The 21,982-nt window shown below is 41.3% G+C and overlaps 1 protein-coding gene and 1 pseudogene across 1 annotated transcript; both read left to right on the forward strand.

The window, feature by feature from the left end:
• The first annotated feature begins 526 nt into the window (after nucleotides 1-526).
• On the forward strand, nucleotides 527-9,011 carry crata (carnitine O-acetyltransferase a). Its single transcript, XM_056433033.1, has 14 exons — nucleotides 527-693; nucleotides 2,249-2,545; nucleotides 2,619-2,737; nucleotides 2,879-2,932; nucleotides 3,556-3,721; nucleotides 4,132-4,306; nucleotides 4,494-4,672; nucleotides 4,751-4,851; nucleotides 4,953-5,072; nucleotides 5,546-5,668; nucleotides 6,554-6,689; nucleotides 6,980-7,042; nucleotides 7,694-7,831; nucleotides 8,282-9,011. The coding sequence occupies exons 1-14, from the start codon at nucleotides 667-669 to the stop codon at nucleotides 8,495-8,497; spliced, it is 1,914 nt and encodes a 637-aa protein (XP_056289008.1). The 5' UTR covers nucleotides 527-666; the 3' UTR covers nucleotides 8,498-9,011.
• Nucleotides 9,012-19,239: 10,228 nt separating this feature from the next.
• On the forward strand, nucleotides 19,240-21,637 carry LOC130205639 (histone H3-like centromeric protein A; annotated as a pseudogene).
• Nucleotides 21,638-21,982: the final 345 nt, after the last annotated feature.

Raw genomic sequence — 21,982 nt, forward strand, 5'->3', positions numbered from 1 at the left:
CTTAATTATGAGATAGAAAGTCATAATAATGAGATGCTAAGTCATAATTTTGAGACAGTAAGTCGAAATTATTAGATAGTATTTCATAATTATGTGATAGTAACTCGAAATTCTGAGATATATTAAGTCATAATAATTAGATGCTAAATCATAATTATGAGATACTGACTTACAGGATCCTAATTTTGTTCTCAAAATGTCAAAAATGGACTTCCATAACTTTATTCTAGTGCCATGAATTTTATCAAAATTGATGTACTAGCATAATAACATGGTTCCTTTAAGTCCCTCTTTCATAAGGACATGTTATATCACATGCATATATATATATATATATATATATATATATATATATATGTGTATTTATATATATATATATATAACTATAACTATAACTATATATATATAGTTATATATATATATAAATACACATATATATATAACTATAACACGGTGGTTTATTAATCATGAGAGGTTATGAGTTATGACTCCTCCAGTAAGTCACACCCACACTCAGAGCCTTGCTGCGGTGCTCAGCAGCTGACCTGTGCCCGGTGCCAGCCTCTCTCTCCCGGCTCTGACCGGTCCACAGTCCGCGGCTCTGACAGCTCGTGCTGCACTTTGATCGCTGACCGACCGGAACCGACCCGGGTTCCTCTGGGCAGCATGTGGGGCATTTGCAGGAGAACGATGGTAAGTAACTCACACGTTTAGCCGATCTGGCTTGTTTACACTTTGCTAAGCCAACTGGAGCAAAAGTCATGACATCGATACGACTGACCTTCGAACTATTGGCTTGAGATCACCTCCATGAGGTTGATCGACCAGTTAAAGATAGTTACATAACTGACGCGAGTGCTAACTGTTACCAACGCATGCTAACCTAGCTCGTAGTAAACCTAGACTAGCAGCTAACGGTAGCTAAGCTAAGTGGGTCAAAGGTGGTTCACTAAGATTCAATATAACGTGAGATAAAAGACACGTAAGATGGACCGAGACGACGCGACATGTTTAATACTCTTTGGTCTTTTTGGTCTTAGCTCGATGCTAATCACTACGATCATAATTATGAGTAAATGCACCTGCTGGGAGTAACGTTAACATGCCCGAAGACCATTTAAATATCACGAGACATACACATACGTATATTTATGTTATATTAGATATAGACAGTAACGTCGCTGTTTCCTTTTGAGCTTTTACATGTTTGACCATCAGATCTGTACAAAAATAAAAAAGTAATTCAGTGATGGATGGGGGGGGGGGGGGTAGCCATTAACTGAGTCGCACGTGCATTGGGATTTAATATGACGTCATCCTCTTGATGACCGTTAGATGTTCGCTTCTTGTGTCTCCGCTGACTCGCTGAGCGCAGGCTCCCTCTAGCGGTCACATGTCGCCTTTTAGTGACGTCACCCTGTCTGTTCCCGAGAATCGGGGTCTGTGGGAGTTAAAGGACGAGTTCATAGAGAACAGAGATTCTGTACAGCGGTGTTACCAGATCATTGATCTCTGTCCACAGTAATATAACTTTGTTTTGTCAGTTTAACATCAGGAAGTTGCAGCTCATCGTGTTTTTATGTGTTTAAGACATCTTGAAGTCTAGCGAGCTGGTTGCTCTCCTCTGGTTGTATCGATGGATATAATTGAGCATCATCTGCATAACAATGAACGTTTATGGAGTGTTTCCTGATGATGTTGTCCAAAGGAAGCATGTATAAGTTAATACTTCCATCAAGTGTGGGGTCATCTTCTCACAGACTTCAGAGAGCAGAGGTTCAGGTTGAAGACAACCCACCACTGACTTCCCTTTCAGGCCTTCTGATCGGGACGTATTATTTGTCCCTATTGGCGGGCTGAACATTGACCCTCCGGCTCGTGTACCTGCAGCGCGGGGCGTGGTGGCTCAGAATCACGTGTTTGCTCACATGCTGCAAAACGCAAACAACTTCCACTGAGAATCGTCTGAAGTCCAGTCTGAGGTTTTCTTTCGAAGATTTAAAAAAGATTAATTAAGAAGCCAGATTCATCAGGAGGTGATTTTGTTGCATTGAAGGATCTAGTTTAGAGTCATTGGTGGGACGCTTGAGGGCATATTTGAAAGCGGATGCCATCTCAAAATAAGTGATTTAAAAACTACAACAATGGAATTGAAGAGCAAAGCAAGCCAGGAAGTGTTTCAGTTAGTTCTCCAAACGACCCCACAGACGTGTTCCTTCCTTTCTTTAACGTTCCCCTCGTCTCTCAGGTGAAGGTGGGGATGCCGAAGCCCTGCTGCCTGATGAAACCCTGTCACCTGGTGAAGCCCGTGTCGGTGACCCGGGTCTCCGGCCGGTACCTGACCCACCAGAGGGGCCTGCCCGGCCTGCCCGTCCCCCCCCTGCAGCAGACCTGCGAGCGCTACATCAGCGCCCTGGAGCCCATCGTGGAGGCCGAGGAGCTGAGGCACGCCAAGGAGCTGGTGGCCGAGTTCCAGAAGGCCGGGGGGGTCGGAGAGCGGCTCCAGAGGGGCCTGGAGGCGAGGGCCCGGTCCACGGAGAACTGGGTGAGGCTCCATCACAAAGCCCGCTGGCCTCTCTGTGTTCATAACCGCTGACCAGCTGTTGACCGCTCTGCAGCTGTCAGAGTGGTGGGTGCAGGTTGCGTATCTCGACTACCGGCTGCCCGTCGTGGTGCATTCAAGTCCCGGGTTGGTGTTGCCCCGCATGAACTTCAGCGATAAGCAGGGGCAGATAAGGTGAATGCCGGTTTGAGTGTTTTAACAACCTTTTACAACGTGGAACGACTCCACCGTGTAGCTCCTCTCACTTCATGCTGTTTGTAACTGTAAAGCTTTTTAATGCTTTTAATTTAATTAAATCATAATCTCTATTTTCAGATTTGCCGCCAAACTGATAGCAGGAGTTTTAGACTTCAAGATGATGATCGACAAGTAAGTGCTCGGCTCAGAGCCGCCTCCTGATTGGCCGATAATAGTCGTGTCTCTTACCTTCAGTTTGTCATTACTGTAAAGGAAGGAAGGAGGGAAGGAAGGAGGGAAGGATAGGAGGGACGAAGGAAGGAAGGAAGGGAGAGAGGGAGGGAGAAAGGGAGGAAGGAAGCGATGGGAAGGAAGTAAGGAGGGAGGGAATGAAGGGAGGGTGGATGGATGGATGGAAGGAATGATGGAGGGAGGGAGGAAAGGAGGTAGAGGGGGTGGGAGGGACGAAATAAGGAAGGAAGGGAGGATGGGAGGGAAGGGAAGGAACCGAGGGAGGATGGATGGATGGAAGGGAGGGAGGGAGGGATGAAAGAAGGAATAAAGGGAAGGAAGGAAGAGAGGGAGGGAGGATGGAATAGAGAGAAGGAAGAGAGGGAGGATGGGTGGATGGAAGGATGGATGGAGAGACGGAGGGAGGAAAGGAGGAAGCAAGGAAGAAAGGAAGGAAGACCTCAGTTTATTTTGTATCGCCCCAAATCACAAATGTGACTTTAGAGTCTGTAGACATCGGACATCCCTGACCTTTGACCTCAGGACCAAAGGAACCGCAGTGAGAGCAGCTCTTGTCTCTGCAGTGAGACTCTGCCGGTGGAGCACATGGGGGGGAAGCCTCTGTGTATGAACCAGTACTACGAGGTGCTGTCGTCCTGCCGGGTCCCCGGTCTGAAGAGAGACTCCGTGGTGAACCACGCCAAGACCTCCAGCCCGCCTCGCCACATCGCCGTGGTCCACAACCTCCAGGTGAGGAACCGGACAACTGGTATCAACCAGCCTGACGGGGCCTGATGGGGCCTGACGGGGCCTGACGGAGCCTGACTGAGCCTTACGGGGCCTTACGGAGCCTGACGGAGCCTTACGGGGCCTGACGGGGTCTGACGGAGCCTTACGGGGCCTGACGGAGCCTTACGGAGCCTGACGGAGCCTGACGGAGCCTTACGGGGCCTTACGGAGCCTTACGGGGCCTGACGGAGCCTTACGGGGCCTGACGGAGCCTTACGGGGCCTTACGGGGCCTGACGGAGCCTTACGGGGCCTGACGGAGCCTTACGGGGCCTTACGGGGCCTTACGGAGCCTTACGGAGCCTTACGGAGCCTGACGGGGTCTGACGGGGCCTGACGGAGCCTGACGAACCCCTTCTTGTCTCTCCTCAGTTCTATGCGTTGGAGGTGTACCACAGCGACGGGAGGCCGCTGACGGCCGATGAGTTCTGTGTCCAGCTGGAGAAGATCTGCAGATCCTCGCCGCACAGCGACGTGGAGCCCGTCGGCATCCTCACCACGCAGCACCGCGACGCCTGGGGCCGCGCCTACGCCACCCTCACCCAGGGTGAGCCGAGGGTCTCCACCGAGAAGCTGGCTTCCAAGTGGCTTCTTAGTGGCTTCTTAGTGGCTTCTGAGCTGTGTTGACATTGAACACATTACAATAACAGATTGTAATGGATGCATCCTCAAACAAACATACATCTTGATTGAGTCAAACTGTTGCTGTGACATGAGGGTTTCTTTGTGTCCAGATGAGACCAACAGAGAGTCCGTGTCCGTCATCCAGAGGAGCATCTTCACGCTGTGCCTGGATGGAGCGGCGCCTCCAGTGGCCGATGAGGGATACCGCAGCAGTGCTGCAGTCCAGATGCTGCACGGAGGAGGGAGCAGGTGGAACAGCGCCAACCGCTGGTTTGACAAGACACTGCAGGTCTGAAGCCTGTTCTACTTATTTATATTATATATATATATATAGTCTTGTTCTCTAAAAGTTTCTGATCTCTTCCAGTTTATTGTGGGAGTCGACGGGACGTGCGGCGCTAACTACGAGCACGCCCCGGCCGAGGGTCCGCCTATCGTGGCCCTGATCGACCACGTGGTGGAATACACGTGAGTAGATGAGACTCTGTGAGGAGAGAAACTCCCACCTGGACACCTGCGGCTTCATCAGTTATCACCTAGTTCTTCATCTCGTGTGACTCATCTTTCAGGAGGAAGCCGGAGACGACTCCCTCTCCCATGATGCCTTTGGCCACGCCCCAGAAACTGCTCTTCAACATCACACCTGAGATCAAGAAGGACATTGAGAAGGCCCAGCACGCCATGAACACGTGAGAGCAGATTGTAATATTTATATATATACAGTATATATATATATATATTAGTGCTGTGAAAAATAACGCGTTAACTCAGTTAATTAAATTACAGGATTAATTAGTTTTGTTTTTTTAACGCATTTAACGCATGCGCAGAATGAGCTTCCAATCCGTTTGTTGTTGGTCGTCTCTCCAGCAGCATGTCATTCTGTCTCTACGTGTCGCGTTAACACGACTCCAATCTCCGTCTCGCGCGCTGCAGAGCTCGGATGCCGGCGTGTGCGCACACATCGGGACGAAAAAAAGTCACTTGCACCCCCCCCCCCCCCCCCCCCCGTCAACAACTCTTCTCGGAGCTCTTGCCTGTCTTGATTAATCATGATTAATCCACAGAAACCTGTGATTAACCTGATTAAAAATTGTAATCGTTTCACAGCCCTAATATATATACACGCACAGTGTTCTCACTGTCATCTCCTGGATAACAGACTGGCCCAAGACCTGGAGATGAGGGTCATGGTGTTTGGCCACTTTGGGAAAAATGTCCCAAAGACCCACAAGATGAGCCCTGATGCCTTCATACAGATGGCGCTGCAGCTGGCCTACTACAGGTGAGATGAGAGGGATCCCCTCAGAGTTCAGTTCTATCCTCGGGGCAATAGGTGGAGTTTAAATCTGACTTTGACTGATGGGTAAAGCATCTTGGGGAACTTGAAAGCTTTGTGTAAAGAAGCTCAAAGTGAGTTTTAAACCACCACCATATGTGATTATTCTGTACTGACAGCATCTCATGGCCACCTTGTGGTCATTAAATGGAACTGTGTTGGGAGTCCTGTACTACTGTGTGTGTGAGAAATAAGGTTATATAAAAGCTTTAGTGGCTAATCCATCACTATGTTATGTGGTCTGTAGACTTCTACTATTTATATTTTTAACCTCCATCTTGGAAATGTCCTTCAAATGCACATTTTAAATGGTTAGGAACTAAATTATTGTATTGTATTGTCATTATAAGCTGCTTAGTGTTACACATATAGTATATATAACTTTTTCAGTGTCTAGGATTCAGGGGCATCTTTTAGAACAAATACCTATAACTACAATTATGTTTTCATTCGTCTATAATCCCCTTAAAACGAAAGGTTGTGTTTTCGTTATTATAGAATGGGTCCTCCATATTTACAGGAGAAGCAACAAACAAACTAAACATGGCTCCAGAGGTCAGCGGGGTGTAATCTGCCACCTCACCACTAGATGGCACTAGATCCTCCACGCTGCTCCTTTAACTGGTTCAATGCACCATGATCAGTAGAAAGAAAGAAAAGGAAATGTAAACTTTAATCTCTCCCTGTGTGTAAATCGTTCTCTGCATTGATCCGTCCGTAGTTATTAAGGAGCAGTGGGCTGCAGTGATGCCCGGGAGCAACTGGGGGTTCAGTGCCTTGCTCAAGGACACTTCAACATGAACTATGGCCTCCATCCTCTCCTCTCTCCAGGATGTACCAGCGCTGCTGTGCCACGTATGAAAGCGCCTCCCAGCGAGCGTTCAGACTCGGCCGGACGGAAACCATCCGCTCCGCCTCCAGCGCCTCGGCCGCCTTCGTCAAGGCCTTCGATGACCCCGGCACGCAGGTGGGAACGTTTTAACGGGACGCCTCCATTTAGGCGGAAAACCGACCAGCTGTCAATCAAACTAAACACTCAGGCTGGAGTGGCTTCCAGCTGCATGTGCACACAATGCCGGCCTCATATCCTACGGCTGGCCTTCTGGATTTATAACGAGTACAAATAATATTTCTATTGCTGAGGACTTTTGTAATAAGATGTGTAAAGTTTGAAGTGACCGTTTCAAAGGTATCTGACCACAGTTCAACGGTGAATGACTCGTTGTAACGTTGCTGTCTCCTTCCTGCTGCTCTCAGAACACGGAGAAAGTTGATCTCCTGGTGAAAGCTGTGAACGCTCACAGGTCCTACACGACCATGGTGAGCATCCGTCATCTGTTGTTTCTTGTCCATAAATCTCACGTGAAGACCCAAACCGACAGAGGGTTTATCTGCTCACTTTTACAATTGTGTTTATTTATTTTATCCTTTTTTATTCCCTGATTTGATTTGAACGTCTTCCAGGCTCTTGCCTCACCAGATGAGACGTCATTCCAAATAATCTATTTCCTCGTTTTTGTCAAAACGACTTATTTTTTGTCAAAATGTTTTATGAATAAATCTGTGATATATATATTTATATGTATTTATTTATATATATGTTTTTATATATTATGATATGTGTATATATATATTTATATATATATATATGTGTGTATTTATATATGTATAAATAAAAAACAGCTTGAGACTAAGTCTAAGACGCCTACCATATATTTATATATATATATAAATATATTTATATATGTATTTAAATATCTGTATGTATTTATATTAATATATATATATATGGTAGGTGTCTTAGACTTAGTCTCAAGCTGTTTTTAGGAAATACTGGAGTTTGAGTTAACTGTTGGTTGTTTGCAAAAATACAAATATTAATATAGAATTACACAAGCTCAATTATTTTTCATTATGCAACGACTACTTTGGTGACTAGTATGAAGGATGTTATGTTATATGTCTCCACAGGCGATCAGTGGCCAGGCCATAGACCGACATCTCCTGGGCCTGAAGATGGTGGCTGTGGAGGCTGAGCTCTTGATACCCGACATCTACACCGACTCCACCTACGCCAAAGCTTTACACTACAACTTATCCACAAGTCAGGTATTTCACACAATCTGTCCTTAAATGCATCGGCTACCTATTGAAACCCACACTAAAGGAAGCCTGTGAATAAATAAATAAATATAAATATACACTTTTATTAATCCCCAAGGGGAAATTAGTTCTCTGCATTTAACCCATCCTTAGTTATTAAGGAGCAGTGGGCTGCGGTGAAGCGCCCGGGAAGCAACTGGGGGTTCAGTGCCTTGCTCAAGGACACTTCGACTTGCAGCTAATGGGGAGAGCGGGGATCGAACCCACGACCTTGCGGTTGCAGGACGGCCCTCTTACCCCACTGAGCTAAAGCCACCCCGATACAAGTGGTCCGAGCACAGAACCTTGTGGAACTCCGTGACTAACGTTGGCCGTCATCGGCATAAATCAGATCCTTCACGAGTCAATTATTTAAAAAAAGAAAACGTGTCACCGAGTTCTTTTACTCCTCTCCAGGTGCCTTCCAAGACGGACTGCGTCATGTGCTTCGGCCCCATCGTGCCCGACGGGTACGGCGTGTGCTACAACCCGATGGACGACCACATCAACTTCGCCGTGTCGTCCTTCAACGCCTGTAAAGACACGGACGCGGCGCGTCTGGCCCGGTCCGTGGAGGAGGCCCTGCTGGACATGAGGACCCTGCTGGACCAATCACCAAGAGCCAAACTGTGAAGCTCCCTCCAGGCTCTTCCCGGATGTAGGGAGCCCCGCCCCCTTTTGTGTGATTGACTGAACCCCACACACACACACGTCTGAGCCAGTCTTCTCCCCGTGGTAGTGATGGTTGTTGAAATATTATACATAAGAACATTTCTCTAATTTTTAAACTTAAATCCATTTCATTTGAAACCTTCAAAATAAAAGCACAGGATTTTTGTTCTTCTTTTTTTTAAGAAAAGGTGATCATATGACGTAGTGGGCCGGATTCGGGCCGCGGGCCTTGTGTTTGACACCTGTGCTCTAGTGGAACAACGCTCACGCACAAGCTATTAATAACTTCTTCTTTAACCGACAGAAATGTAATTAACAGAAATTGTGTCGATTGATATTTGATCATTTTATGATGAAATGTGTGCCTTCCCATGCAGAGGTCAGAGGTTCTGAACTCATTGTTTTGGGAGAAATCTTTGAAACAGAAATTCTGCATTTTGACATTTAGAATAAATCCAGAATATTTGGTACTCTTTTTTTTAAAAGTATCTGATTGTATTGGCCAGTTATAGATTCCTCTGATTGTGGATGCACATAAATGCAGCTGAAGACGGAGACGACATAATGGAATAATATTAAAAATCCCCAGGGGGGGGCCTTTGGGTTTTCAAAAATTTTAAATTTTAAAAGGGACCCCCCCAAAAAAAACAGGGAAACCCCCCAAAAAAACTTTTTTAAAATTTTTCCCGGGAAAAATTTTTAAAAATTTTAAGTAACCCCAGGGTTTTAAATTGAAAAACCCCCAAATGGGGAGGGGGGCCTTTGGGTAAAAGGGTCTTAGGTAAAGGGGAAAATGAAAAAAAACCCCCCAAACCCCAAAAAACCCGTACAACGAAAACCAAATTTTTTTTGGGAAAAATTTATAAAAAATTTTAAATTTTTTTTCAATTCCCCGGGGGAAAAATTTTTTTCCTTTTTTTTACAATTTTTTTGGGGAAAGTTTCCCTTTATTTGGGGAAAATACACAATTTTTTTTTAAGGGAGGGGTTTTTTTAAACTTTCCCATTAAAAATTTTTTCAAAAAGTTTTTCCTTTTCCCTTTTTTTCTGCCCCACGACGGGGGGAAAAACCCAAATTTTTTAAAAAAAAATAAAAGGGGTTAAAAAGGGGTAAAAACGACCCCTTTTTGGGAAAAAAAATTTTCCCTTTTTGGGCTGGTACTTTTTAAAAAGAAAAAAACGGAAAACCTACTAAGGGGCCCGGGGGAAAAATTGTTTTTTTAGGGAAGCCGGAAAGTTTTTGTTTGGCCCACCCCCCCAAAGAGGAGGTTCACCCCCCGGGGGGGGTCCGGGGAATGCCCAAAACCCCGGGGGGGGGAAAAATCCCGGCCGGGGTTGGGACCCACCCCCATCCCGTCCCAAACAGAAAGTTTCTTAAAATTTTTTGGGGGCTGAAAAAAAAGGGGGCCCAACATAATAAATTTTAAAAAAAAATTTTTAAAAAAATTTAATTAAAATTTTAATTTAAATCCAATGGGTTTTTTTCCCGGGAAAATGTTTTTCCTTAAAATTCCCCTTTTAAATTTTAGAGAAATTCACCCCCTTTGGGGGTAAAAAGGGCAGGGGCCCGCTCGGGAAGGGCCCCGGAAATTTTTTGGGGGCCCACACCCTTCTGGGGCCTTTCAAAAAAACCCCTTTTTTTTTTTTTGGGGCCCTAATTTTGGGTTTTTGGGCCCTTAATTTAAATTTTTTAAAAAAAAGGAGAAACCCAAAAATTTTTGGTTTACCCAGTTTTTTTTCTGGGGGAAATAACGGGCCCCCGGGCCCTCTCCCCCCCGGTCTTTTCCCCTTTCTCCTACTCCCCGGGGGGCCCCCCGGGCCCCCAAAAAAAAATTGGGGCTCCCACCGGTTCCCCTTTCCAGGACCCGGCCCAGTCCCCCCGGGAAAAAAGGCCAAACCATTTTTCCCTTGGAACCCCCTTTTTGTGAAAAATTTTTTTAAAAATTTTGAATAAAATTTTCGCGTCGGGGAAAATTTTTCCCTTTTTAAAAGGCCCACTTTTTCCCCCCCTTTTCTTTTTTTCCCCCAGGGGATTTTAAAATTTTTTTGGAAGGGGGTTTTTAAAGATGGGCGCCCCAACCCGGAAAGGGGGAAAAAAACCAAACGTTTTGTTTAAAAAATTTTTTTAACCTTTTTAAACCCCCCGGGTTTCCCTTTTAAATTTTTCAAAAATTTTTAACTTGCCTTTTTTAAATTGGGGCAAAATTTTTTTAAAACCCGATATTTAATTTTTTGGGGTTTTTTTTTTAAAAACAAATTTCTGCTCCAAAAGATTTTCCCCCGCATTTCCATTTTTAATTTTCCCGGGTTTTTTTTGGGGGTTTGGGGATTTTGTTTGGTTTAAAACCCAACCCTTTTTCCCATTTTTTGAACCACAGGGCCTTCGGGGGCGGGTTTTTAATTCAGGGCCCCATTAAAATTTTAAAAATTTTAAAAAACCCCCCGCCTTTCAAAAAAGTCCAAGGGAAATCCCCCCAAATTTCCAAATTTTTTACCTTTAAACAGTTTCCGGGAAAAATTTTTTTAAAAAACTTAAGAAGGGGGGCCCTTAAAAAACGGAGGTTTCCCCCCCGTGCCGGGGGGGGCCCCCGGGCACCGTTAACCCCACCTGCCGGCGGGTTTTAAAAAAACCCCCCCGGGGGGGGGCCCCCGGGGGTTGGGGGGTTTTTTTGGGGACCCCCCTTTTTTCCCTTTTTAAAAAACCAAATGGGTTTGGTTCCCAGGGTTTTTCCCGGATTTTAGGCCTTTTTTTTAAACCCAAACCCCCCGTTTGGGAGTTTTCCCCAAATGGGGTTTGATTTTTTAAAATTTTTTTTTAAGGAAAATTTTTTTTAAAAAAACTTTTTTAAAAAAAAAAATTTTAAACCTTTAAATTTTTTTAAAAAACCGGGGGGTTTTTTAAAAAAAATTTAAATTGTTTAAAAGGAATCAACCCAAGGGCCTTTTGAATTCCAAAACAGTTTCCCCCCAAAGTTTAAAAAACCCTAAAAACAAAGGGGAAAAAAGGGAAATTTTTTAAATTTTTTATTTTTGGGGAAAAGGGCCCCGCAGAGGGAAAAACCTTTTGGGGAAAAAAAGGGGAAACGGTTTTTGGGAATTTAAATAAAAAAAAAGGTAAAAAAAAAAATTAAAGGCCGGGAGGTTTTTTTAAACCCCCAAAACCCGAAAAAAAAAATTTTAAAAAAAAAAAAAAATTTTCTGAAATAATTTAAGGGGGTTTTAAAAGTTAAAAAAAACCGGCCAAGTGTTTTAAACAAAATTTTAAATTTTCAATTTAATTTCTTTAAAAAAAAAAAATTTTTTTTAACATTTGGGTGAAAGGGGAAAAAGTTTTTTTTTTTTAAAATTTTTTCTTTTCAAATTTTAATTTTAATGTTTAAAAAACTAAATTTAAAAAAATTTTATTAATTTTTTGGGTTTTAAAAAATCCCAAATTTTTTTTGTTTTTTTTTTTCCCGGGATTTTTTTATTCACCCCCCTTTTTCCCTTTTCCCAAAAGTTTTTTCCCCCTTTTTAAAAAAAAATTTGTCATCTTTCTTTTTTCCCAAAAATCCCCCAAAACCCCAACCCCCAAAACCCTTTTTTAAATAAATTTTTAAAAAGGGTTTTTTGGGGGGGGGTTCCCCCAATCCCAGTAAGGGCCCCGGGGTTTAGAAAAACCTTTTGGAGGTGAAAGCGGGCCCCCCCCGGGACCCCCCAAAAGGGCGGAAATCGGGAAAGGGGGTTTTTTTTAAAAACCCAGTTAGCGGTTCCCCTTTTTTTAAAAAAACCTTCCCGTTAAAGGGGTTTTCCGGCCCCAGGAGGAAAAGCCCAAAGAGGGAAAAAAAAATTTTCCCCCTTTTAGAAAATTAAACCAAAAGGGGAAAAAAGGAAAAAAAAAACTTTGTCATTTTTTAAAAAAAAAATTTTCAGTTCGGGGCGGAAGGTTTTCCAAAAACCCCCTAAACTCTGTAAAAGGGAAACTTAATACCCAAACTAGGGTTTTGCCCCAATAAAAGGAACCCCGGTTTAAAAAAATTTTTTTTTAAAATTTTCCCTTTAAATTTTAGGAAAATTGGCCTGGCCCACCCGGGGAAAAAATTTTAAAAAAAAAAAGGGTTTTTATTTTGGGGCTTTAAGGGCTTAAAGGGCCCCCGTTGGGACCCCGGGTTGTTTTTCCCCAGAAACCTTTCCCCTTTTTCCCCCCAAACCTTAAACAAAGACCCCCCTTTTTTGGGGGGCCCTTTTGGTTTTCCCCCCAAAACCTTAAAACGGTTAACCCCCCTTTTGGGGGGCCCAAAAACCCCAAAAACCCATTTCCCCCTTTTGGGGGGGTTAAAAAATTTTTTTAAACCCCTTTTTTTCCCCAAAAAAAAAAACCCCCCGGGGTTTTAAAAACAAATTTTGGTTCCCGGGGTTAAAGGGTTTTTAAAAAAATTTTAAAATTTTCCCCAAATTTTTAAAAAAAGAAAAAAAAATTTTTTTTCCTTTTTTTTAAGAGGTGGGGTTTTCCCTGGGGGGGTTTGCCCTTTCCCTTTGGGAAAAAACCCAGAAAAAAAAAAAAAAAGGGATGTTGGGGGTTTTTAAACCTTTTAAGGGCCATGGAAAGGGATTTTAAAACTTTTTTGGGTTTTAAAAATTTTTCATTAATTTAAAATAATTTTACTTTAAAAAATTTTTATTTAAAATTTTGTCAAAATTTTTTAAAGGGGGCAAAAGGTTTGCAAAACCCTTTTTAATTTGGTCTAAAAAATTAAAGGGGAAAATTAAAATTTTAAAGGGTTTTTAAAAATTTGTTTTAGTCCCAAAAATTTCCTTTATTACCCAAAAATTTGTGAGGTCATTTTTTAAAATTTCCCCCCTTTTTTGGGGTTTCAAATTTTGAAAAATTTAAAATTTCAAAAAAATAATAATTTTAAAAAATTTAAAATTTTTTTTTTTTAAAATATTTTTAAATTAAACATTTAAAATTTTTTTTTTGGTCTTTAAAATTAAAAGTAAAAAAATTTTTAAACATAACATTGCCCAAAACTAAATAAAAAAAAAACCCTTCAAAAAAAATAAAAAAAAAATTTAAAGGAAAAATTTTAAAAATTTAAATAAAAAACTAAAAAAAGAAAGTCTGGGTTTTAAACCCCGGGACTAAAAAGGGGAGGGGGGGAAGGGAAAACTAATTAAAAGGGGTTTAAAATTTTTTTAAAAACTTTTAAAATCTTTCCCTTTCCCCTGAAATGAATTAAAAAGGGAATTATAACGGGTTTTATTTTAAATTAAAAAAATAACCTTTAAAAAAGGGGAGAGGGATCAAAATAATTTCCCCTTTTTTCTTAATTTTGTTTTTTGGGAGAAAAACCCCTTTAAAGAAGGGAAATTTTTCTGCCCCCAAAAATTTCCAAAAAACTTAAAAACCCAAAGGTTTCCAAACCCTTAAAAAATTTTAAAAACCCTTTTGGTCCACAAAGGGAAAATGGTTTAAAAAAATTTTTAAAAACTTCCTTTCAAAATTTTTTCAAAAAATTTAAAAAATTTTTTTTAAGTTTTTTTTAAAAATTTTAAAAAAAAAATTTCCAAAAAACCCAAACAGGAAAGGACCTTTTTTTTTCCCAAAAAAAACCCCGGTTTTTAAATTTTGTTAAAAAAATTCAAGGTCCCTTTTACACCCCAAAAAAACCCCCCAAAACCCTGGAAAAAAACCCAAAAAAAAAGGCAACCCAAAAAATTTAAAAAAAAGGGGAAAAAATTTTTGAATTTAATTTCAAACCCCAAGTTTAAAAAATTTAAAAACAAAAAAAAAAAAAATTGAAAACCGTTTCCTTTGATGTTTTTAAAAATTTCCCTTTATTTTTTAAATACTTTTGGTTTTATTTATTTTAAAAAATTTTTTTTAAAAAACCAAAAACTTTAAAAAACTTCCCTTAAAAGGGCCCAAATTTTATTTTTGGAAAAAACCCAAATGTAGATTTTTTTTAAAAATTTTTTTTTTTTTAAAAAGTAAAACAAATTAAAGGGTTTCTTTAGTTTTTTAAAAAAGGGTTTTTTTTTTTTTAAAAATTCCTTTTTTTTTTTTTTAAAATTTTATTTTATTTAAAAATTAAAAAAAATTTAAAATTTTCCCTTTAAAAATTTTTTAAGTAAAAATTTATTAATTTTTTAAAAAAATTTTAAAAGTAAATAAATTTTTAAAATTTTTTTTTAAAATTTTTTTTTTAAAAAAAATTAAAAAATTTAAAAAAATTTTAAAATTTTTTTAAAATTTTATTTTTTTTTTCTTTTTCCCTGTTCTTTTGGGGAAAATTAATTTTAACGGGGGGAAAAAAATTTAAATTTGGTTTTTTTAACCTTAACCCCCCAAAAAAAATTTAAATGAAATTTTTAATTTAAATTTACTTTTAAAAAAAAAAAGAAAAAAATTGGGGGAAACCCCAAAAAAAAGCCACAAAATTTTAAAAAAAACCCCAAATTTTTAAATTTAAACCCTTTTTAAAATGGGTCGGGAAAAAAAATTCCCAAAATTTAAAAGAAAAAGGCCCCTTTTTAAAAAATTTAACATTTTTTTCCCCAAGTTTTTTTTAAAAAAAACAAAAAAAAAAACCATCCCCAAAAGAAACCAAAACCCCCGGGGGGGTTTTTGTTTATTGGGAAAAAATTTTGGGTCCACCCCAAAAAAAGGGGAAATTTTTAAACAAAAATATGCCCTAAAAAAAAAAAATTTTTCCCCCGGGGTTAAACACAATTTTTTTCGGGGTTTCTTTTTTTCCCTTAAATTTGCCCTTTCCTCTTTTTTCCCCCCAAAATCAACCCAAATGTAAAACAAAAAAAAAAATAAACCAAAAATTTATTTTTTTCCAAAGTTCCCCTTCCCTCTTGGGGGCCCCCTTAAAAAAAAAAGAAACTTTTGGAATCCGCCCCTTTGGTCCTTTAAGGCCCCTTGTTTTATTTTTTGGGCTTTTTAGAGGGGAAAATTTCAACTACGGGCCCCTTCCCCTCTTGGCCGGGGGCCCCGGGGCCCCCCCCCCACCCCCTTTGGGTTGAGGGCCCCTTTCCAGTCCCCTTTTTTTTGGGGGGGTTCCTTTGTGGAAGGGAGATAATAAAAAAAGGAAAAACTTCCCGGGGCCCCCCCCCCTTTAAGGGGAAATAAAAAAAATAGGGTTTCTACTTTTAAAAAAACCCGGAAAACCCCCTCCTGGAAAACCCTGGGGTTTTTCCTTTCCCCCCTCCTCCCAGGGGAGGGCCCCGTTCCCCCCCGGGAAACCCGCCCCCCCCGAGCCCGGGCCCGGTGGGGGCCCCGGGAGGAAAAATTGACCAAACCCGGGGCTTTGGAAAAAATTTGGTTTACCCCCTTTTTTCCAAGGGTTTTTTGGGGTTTTTTCAAATCCCCTTTTAAAAAAAGGGACCGGGGGTTTAAAAACCCAAAACGGGGTTTTTTCCCCTTTAAAAAAATTGTGTTTTTTTTTGGTTTTTTTTTTTTATTTTATTTCAATTTTTAAAAAGGGTCTGAAAGGTTAGTTCCCGGGTAATTTTGGTTTAAAAAAAAGGGTTTTTTGGGGGCCCTTCCCCTTTCCTTTTTCCGGCCCAAAACCTCTTCATTGTCGTGAATTTTTTTTGGGAGGAGTGGGGGCTTTTTCCTTGGTTTATTCCCCAAGGCCCCTTTAAAATTAATTTTTTTTGGGCCCCCGGGGGTTTTTTCCCTCTAAATTTTAAACCAGAAAATTTTTTTATAAAAACGCCGCCCGGGGTTATTTGCCCGGTCCCCCCCCTGGGGGGTTTCCCCGGGGAAAACCCAAACCCTTGGACCACCCCCGGGTGTCTTCCCCCCCTTTCCCCCGGGGGCCCCTAGGCCCCCCAAAATTTTCTGGAAAAACCTTTAAAAGGGGAAAAATTTTAAATTTTAAAACCAAAAAGGGGAATAAAAAACCCCGGGTGTTTAATTTTTGTTCCTTTTTTAAAATTAAAATTTTATTTCCCCTTTTTTTGGGGGTTTTGTTCGTTCCAATTTCCCGGGGGAAAACCGTATTTTAAAAAATTTTAAAAAATTCTTTTGTTTTTTGGGGGAAAGTTTTTAAATTTTTTCCAAAGTTTTCCCCGTTTTTTTTTAATTTTTGGGGTCCCGCCCCATTCCGGGTTTGCCAAATTTTGAAATGCCCTTTTTTTGGGTCCCCACGGTTTGCCTGGGGAGGGAAAATTTTTTCCCCTTTTTTTTAAAAAACGGGAAAAGGTTTTCCCCCGGCTTGTCCGCCTTTCGGGGATCCCGGAATTGAAAAATTTACCCCGCCTTTTTTGCCTTTCCCCCCAACGGATCTTTTTTGTGTAAAACTTTTCGGGTTTTTTTCCCCTTTGTAAAATTTTTTTGGGAAAAAGCCCAAAAAGTTTTAAAAAGGGTAAAATTTTTAAAAACTTCAAACCCCGGGGAATTTCCCCTGAGGCCTAAATACAAAAAAGGGGTTCCCCCGGGAAAAAGGGGAATCCCTTTTAGTTTAAAACCGTTTGGGGTTTTGGGTTCCCTCCCGATTTGGGGGCCCATGGGTTTAAAAGGAAGGGGTTTAACAAAGCCCCCAAAAACCCCAAACTTTTAAAAGGGCGGAGCGGGGGTTTTGGGTTTTTTTAGGCCTTTTGCTAAATTTTAGAAAAAAGGGAGGAAAAAGTTTTGGGGTTTTACTCTTTGGGTTTTTTTGGGGGATTTTTAAAAAAGGTTTTTTTTTTAAAAAGGGGAACCCCTTTTCCCCAGAAAAATTTGTTTAACCCAAAAAGTTTTAAAAAAATAATCCCCAAAAAGGGAAAAAAGTTATAAAAAAAAAAATAAACTGGGTAAAAAGGAATTCCAAAAAAAAAATTTTAAAAAAAAGGGGGGGGAAGTTTTGTTGGGGAAAAAGGGGGAAAAGGGAAAAGGGGGGCGGGGGTTTTACCCGGTTTTCTCCCGGGGGGGAACCCCGAATTTTCGGGGTTTTAAACAAGGGGCAAAAAAAATGGGGGGAATAAATTCCCCAATTTTAAAACCAAAAAACTAAAGGGAAAGGGGGTATTATTCCCTCTACCTGGAAAACGGATTAATTTTTAAATTTTTTTAACTTAAAATTTCTTTGGCTAAAAATTTTATAATTTTTAAATGTTTTTTTTAAAAATTTAAGAAAATTTTGGGCCAAATTATTTAGGTTTTTTTAAACCTTAAATTTAATTTTTTTTTAAAATATTTTTTAAAAATTTTGGGTTTTTAATTTTTATTTTTTAAAAGTTTTTTAAAAATTTTGGGCCCTTAAATTTCCCTTTTTGTTTTTTAAAAACCTTAGAAAAAAAAAAGGGGCAAACCCCTTAAATTTTCCCCAAAAAATTTTAAAAAAGGGTTTAAAACCCGGGGTTTTCCCCATTGATCCTCCCCGGGTTCCCTCCTCACCCCCCCCCCCTGGGGGGAAATCCCTTTTTGGGGGGGCCAGGTTCTCCCGGGTGGACCTCCTGGGGAAACCCCGGCCACCCGGGTCCGCTGGAAAAGGGGGAAATTTTTTGAAACCGAGGGGGGGAAATTTTGCCCCCAATGGGAAAAACTTTCCCGGGGAAAGTTAAAAATTTTTAAGGGGGGGTTTTTCCCCCTTGGGCTTTTTTTAAAAAAATTTTTTCCCCCCCAGGGGAAATCTGGCCCTTTTTTTCAACAAAAAATTTTTGGGGCATTTTTTGGGGGGGAAATTTTCAAAAAATAAAATCCCCTTAAAAAAAGATTTTCCTATTAATTTTAAAAAACCAGGATTTTTTAAAAAATTTTAAAAAAACTTTTATTTTATCTTTTTTAAAATTTTTTATTTTTTATTTTGTTTAAGGTCCCAGTTTTCCTTAACCCAATAAAAGGGCAGTGGGGCCTTAAACCGGGGAAAAAAACGTGAAAACCTTTGGGCCTTTCAAACCTTTTTACTTTAAAATTGTTATAACCCGGGTCGTCCGGGGCCCCTAAGGGGGTCGGGAAAAATGGAAAATTTGGGGAAAATTTTAAAAAATGAAGGAAAAATAAAAAAATAAATTTAAAGGGGAAAAAAAAAAAGTGAAATGGGGGGTTTTGACTCTTTCCCAAATTGGGGGTTCCCCCCCCCTTTGGCGCCCCTTTTTCAGGGCCCCGTTCGGGTCCCCTCGGGGGGCGGGTGGGGCCCCCGGGGGGGCTAACGAGGGGGGCCCTCCCTGGTGGACAGCCCCCCTTTGATTGGCCCAAAATAAATTTTTGTTTGGGGTTTGAACCCCTTAAAAGCGCAAAAAATTTAAAACTCTGGACAGATAAAAATGTTTAAACTATACTTTAAAAAAATCCCCCATGGAGTCGGAGCAGATCACAATAAATGCAACTTTTTCATTAAAATCTGGTTGAAATCCCACGATAAAGGGAGGCCACCATGATATAATCCTAGTAACTACTTTTAAATCAATATTACTCTTCCAAAAATGTCTTCTAAGCTATCTATAATTTACCAAACATTTTAATGTGATCTTATTTGAAATTTTAAAATAATACAGACACTAAACTCTGCAAGTAAAGGGACAAACAGGACGACCTTTAGGTGACATTCCAATACACGCACCCTCGTATTATTTAGTGTACAGAACAAGATTCACTATGTCCCATTACATACTACGTGCAAACAACAACAACAACAACAACAACTGTGACCCACAATCCTTTGTACAGCCGAAGATATGTCACACCAGAGAGCTAAGAAATATGAATAATTAGGATTTAAAGTGTTGTGCGTAATGGGTTCACACTGCACGACGTATGGATTTAGCAAGAAACTCTGACTACATTAACTTTACTGCACATACTCAAATGCCCCACAATGCATTGCCTCTGGGGGCCTTGAGTGCTGGTAAAATCACACATATTTGTTGATCAAGTAGGCAGTGTGCAGTACTGATTGTGCATGTACAGTGGGCCATTTGCTAAAATCAAAAAAGTTCATTTTACTTCTCATAAATGTTCACTCAGCTCCCCATCTTGACAGAAAAAACCCCAAATGTAGAAATGTTTGCAAATTTATTAAAAAGTAAAAACTGAAATCTCAAATGGTCCTCAGTATTCCGACCCTGTTGTCCGTGTGCTCCAGAGAGATTCCTTTGTCTTGCTCTTCGTGGATGGCTGATGTGACTTATGTCCTCCATTGAGAGAAGAATAACTAGAGTACAACTCCAACTTGATGAGAACATCACAGTCCAACCATCATTAGTGTCTCTTTTATTTGAAGTGTAACCAGTAAATGAGAATATTTAATTGATTAAACGTCTCCATCTCCTATTAGTAAGCATGTGATGTTCCCGATCCCTCACAGTGGGGCTGCAGTGTCTTCCTTCTTCTTGGTCCTCGCTCTTTGTTGGAGGCGATGCGTCGATACATCCGCCAGCCGCCGGAAGGAAAAACTCAACATCGCCCCCCGCTGGTGACCCCGGGACCCTCCAGCTCGACGCCCCGCTCCCCAAGACGGAGTGGAGGTTCAAGTGAGAGGGGTGGAAGTTACTGGGAGGGCTAAAAGTAATAAAAAGAAGAAGAAGAAGGCAGGACATTGAGCTAAACTAGCTTTTAAAAAACATGTCCATGGCTAAAACTCTTTTACAGAAAATAGACTAAACATAATTACTGGTTTCACATCATTAATACTCTGCCAGCTAACTGGGCCTCATGTGTGCCACCAAAGCTTCAGCCATCACTGCTTTAGAGGAAACCCGTCCTGCCACCGCAGTAACACGCTGCCTCTGTGCTCCAGGGCCCCCGGCGTCTCCCAGGAAGAAGAGGTTCCGACCCGGCACCAGGGCCTTGATGGAGATCCGCAAGTACCAAAAGAGCAGCGACCTCCTGCTCCGGAAGGGCCCGTTCTCTCGTGTGGTGAGTGGACCTGGAGGAGAGTCTGAGTCCTGGACCAGGCTTAGAAACCTAAACCGCTATCATGGGCCGGGTCCTTCAGCAAAACCCAAGAACCAGAACGCGTTCCCTCGTCTGTTACACGGAGATGTATTTTGCCGTTTTGTGTGTTTTACCTTTATATTTTTGGCTTGTTTTTAATTGTGTCGTTTGCTCTTAATTTCCAAAATCAACTCAAATGTTATCACAAAAAAAAGGAAGAACTAAACTCCAAAGTAATAGAGCTTTTAATCAAAGTTCCGCGATGCAGGTCTTTGATTGTACGCGTTCATAAGGAAGAAGCATAACTGTGTTTCTCCGTGTGATGGCATCCCTGGCTCCTCCTCTCAGGTCCGTGAGGTGTGCCAGAGTTTCTCCAGTGAAGCTCTCCGGTGGCAGGTCTACGCTCTGCTGGCGCTGCAGGAGGTGAGCTAACGAGCTAACGAACTAGCCGGCTAACGAGCTAACGAGCTCTCATTCCTCATTGGACCAATGTGTTTACTTCCTGGTCCACAGCCTCTGACTCAGTTCAGATTGATACAAGTTGAATATGGTTTCCTGTGTGGAGCCAGTGATGGCATGTGTCTCTGGAGGAATACCTCGCTCCTAGAATGACCACGTTAGATTAATATTTATAAAGATAGACGCGTGTGACCAGTACAGGAACTCTACCTCTTAAGTCCTGGATCATGAACCAGTGATTGTCTTCTGGACGCCGGTTTGTCCCCCAATGAACGAGCCAACGCCGACTCCTCTGGTCCTCACTCACGCCCGGTGTTCTTCCTCCTCCTCTTCCTCCTCTAGGCTGCCGAGGCGTTCCTCATCATGTTGTTCTCCGACGCAAACCTGTGCGCCATCCACGCCAAGCGGGTCACGATCTTCCCCCGAGACATCCAGCTGGCCCGGAGGATCCGCGGGGTGGACAACCTGTGAAGACGACAACAACAACTCTTTCTGATGCTGCAATTGACTTTTTTTTTGTGCTACATTTTTGGAATTTGGAATTGTAATTCACGTTTTTTCATAATTTGCCGTGGCAGAAAAATCCCATGTTTAATGGAAAGTTTGCTTCAAGTCACTTTTTAACAGTTTGACTGTTGATGGGATAATAATCCTCGTCAAGCAGTTATTTTATACATTGTATATATAATAATCTGCTGTTTTAGTTGTTGATTTATATGTTATTGATGTGTACATATTGTTCCATATTCCAGGAAATGTATTGTGTTAATAAACTGCAAGTTATGTCCCTGTTACCTACCTGATGTTTAGTTTCATTGCATCTCTTTGTATGACATCACCGTCTCCTCATCTGAGCCAGCATCTGAAACATCTTCAAGCTAATGTTTTCACCTGTGCAACTTTTTATTGATATGGAGTCGCCCCATGTGGCCGGGAACTAAATATAGTGCCTTAGGTATTATTACAGCTACAGAGTCGATATAATATTCTCCTGTACGTGTTGTTTGCTGTCAAGAGCCAATCAGCGCTCTGATCTGGCGACAAGAGAAACTTTTCCCATCATGCATTTGGGTCACGCAGTCGGTGGAGAGTTATTCCGGGCAGGACTCGTCTCAAACGAGCCTCTTCGATGCCCCGCCCTGG

Source organism: Pseudoliparis swirei, chromosome 15, assembly GCF_029220125.1.
Source record: "Pseudoliparis swirei isolate HS2019 ecotype Mariana Trench chromosome 15, NWPU_hadal_v1, whole genome shotgun sequence".
In the NCBI taxonomy this organism is placed as follows: domain Eukaryota; kingdom Metazoa; phylum Chordata; class Actinopteri; order Perciformes; family Liparidae; genus Pseudoliparis; species Pseudoliparis swirei.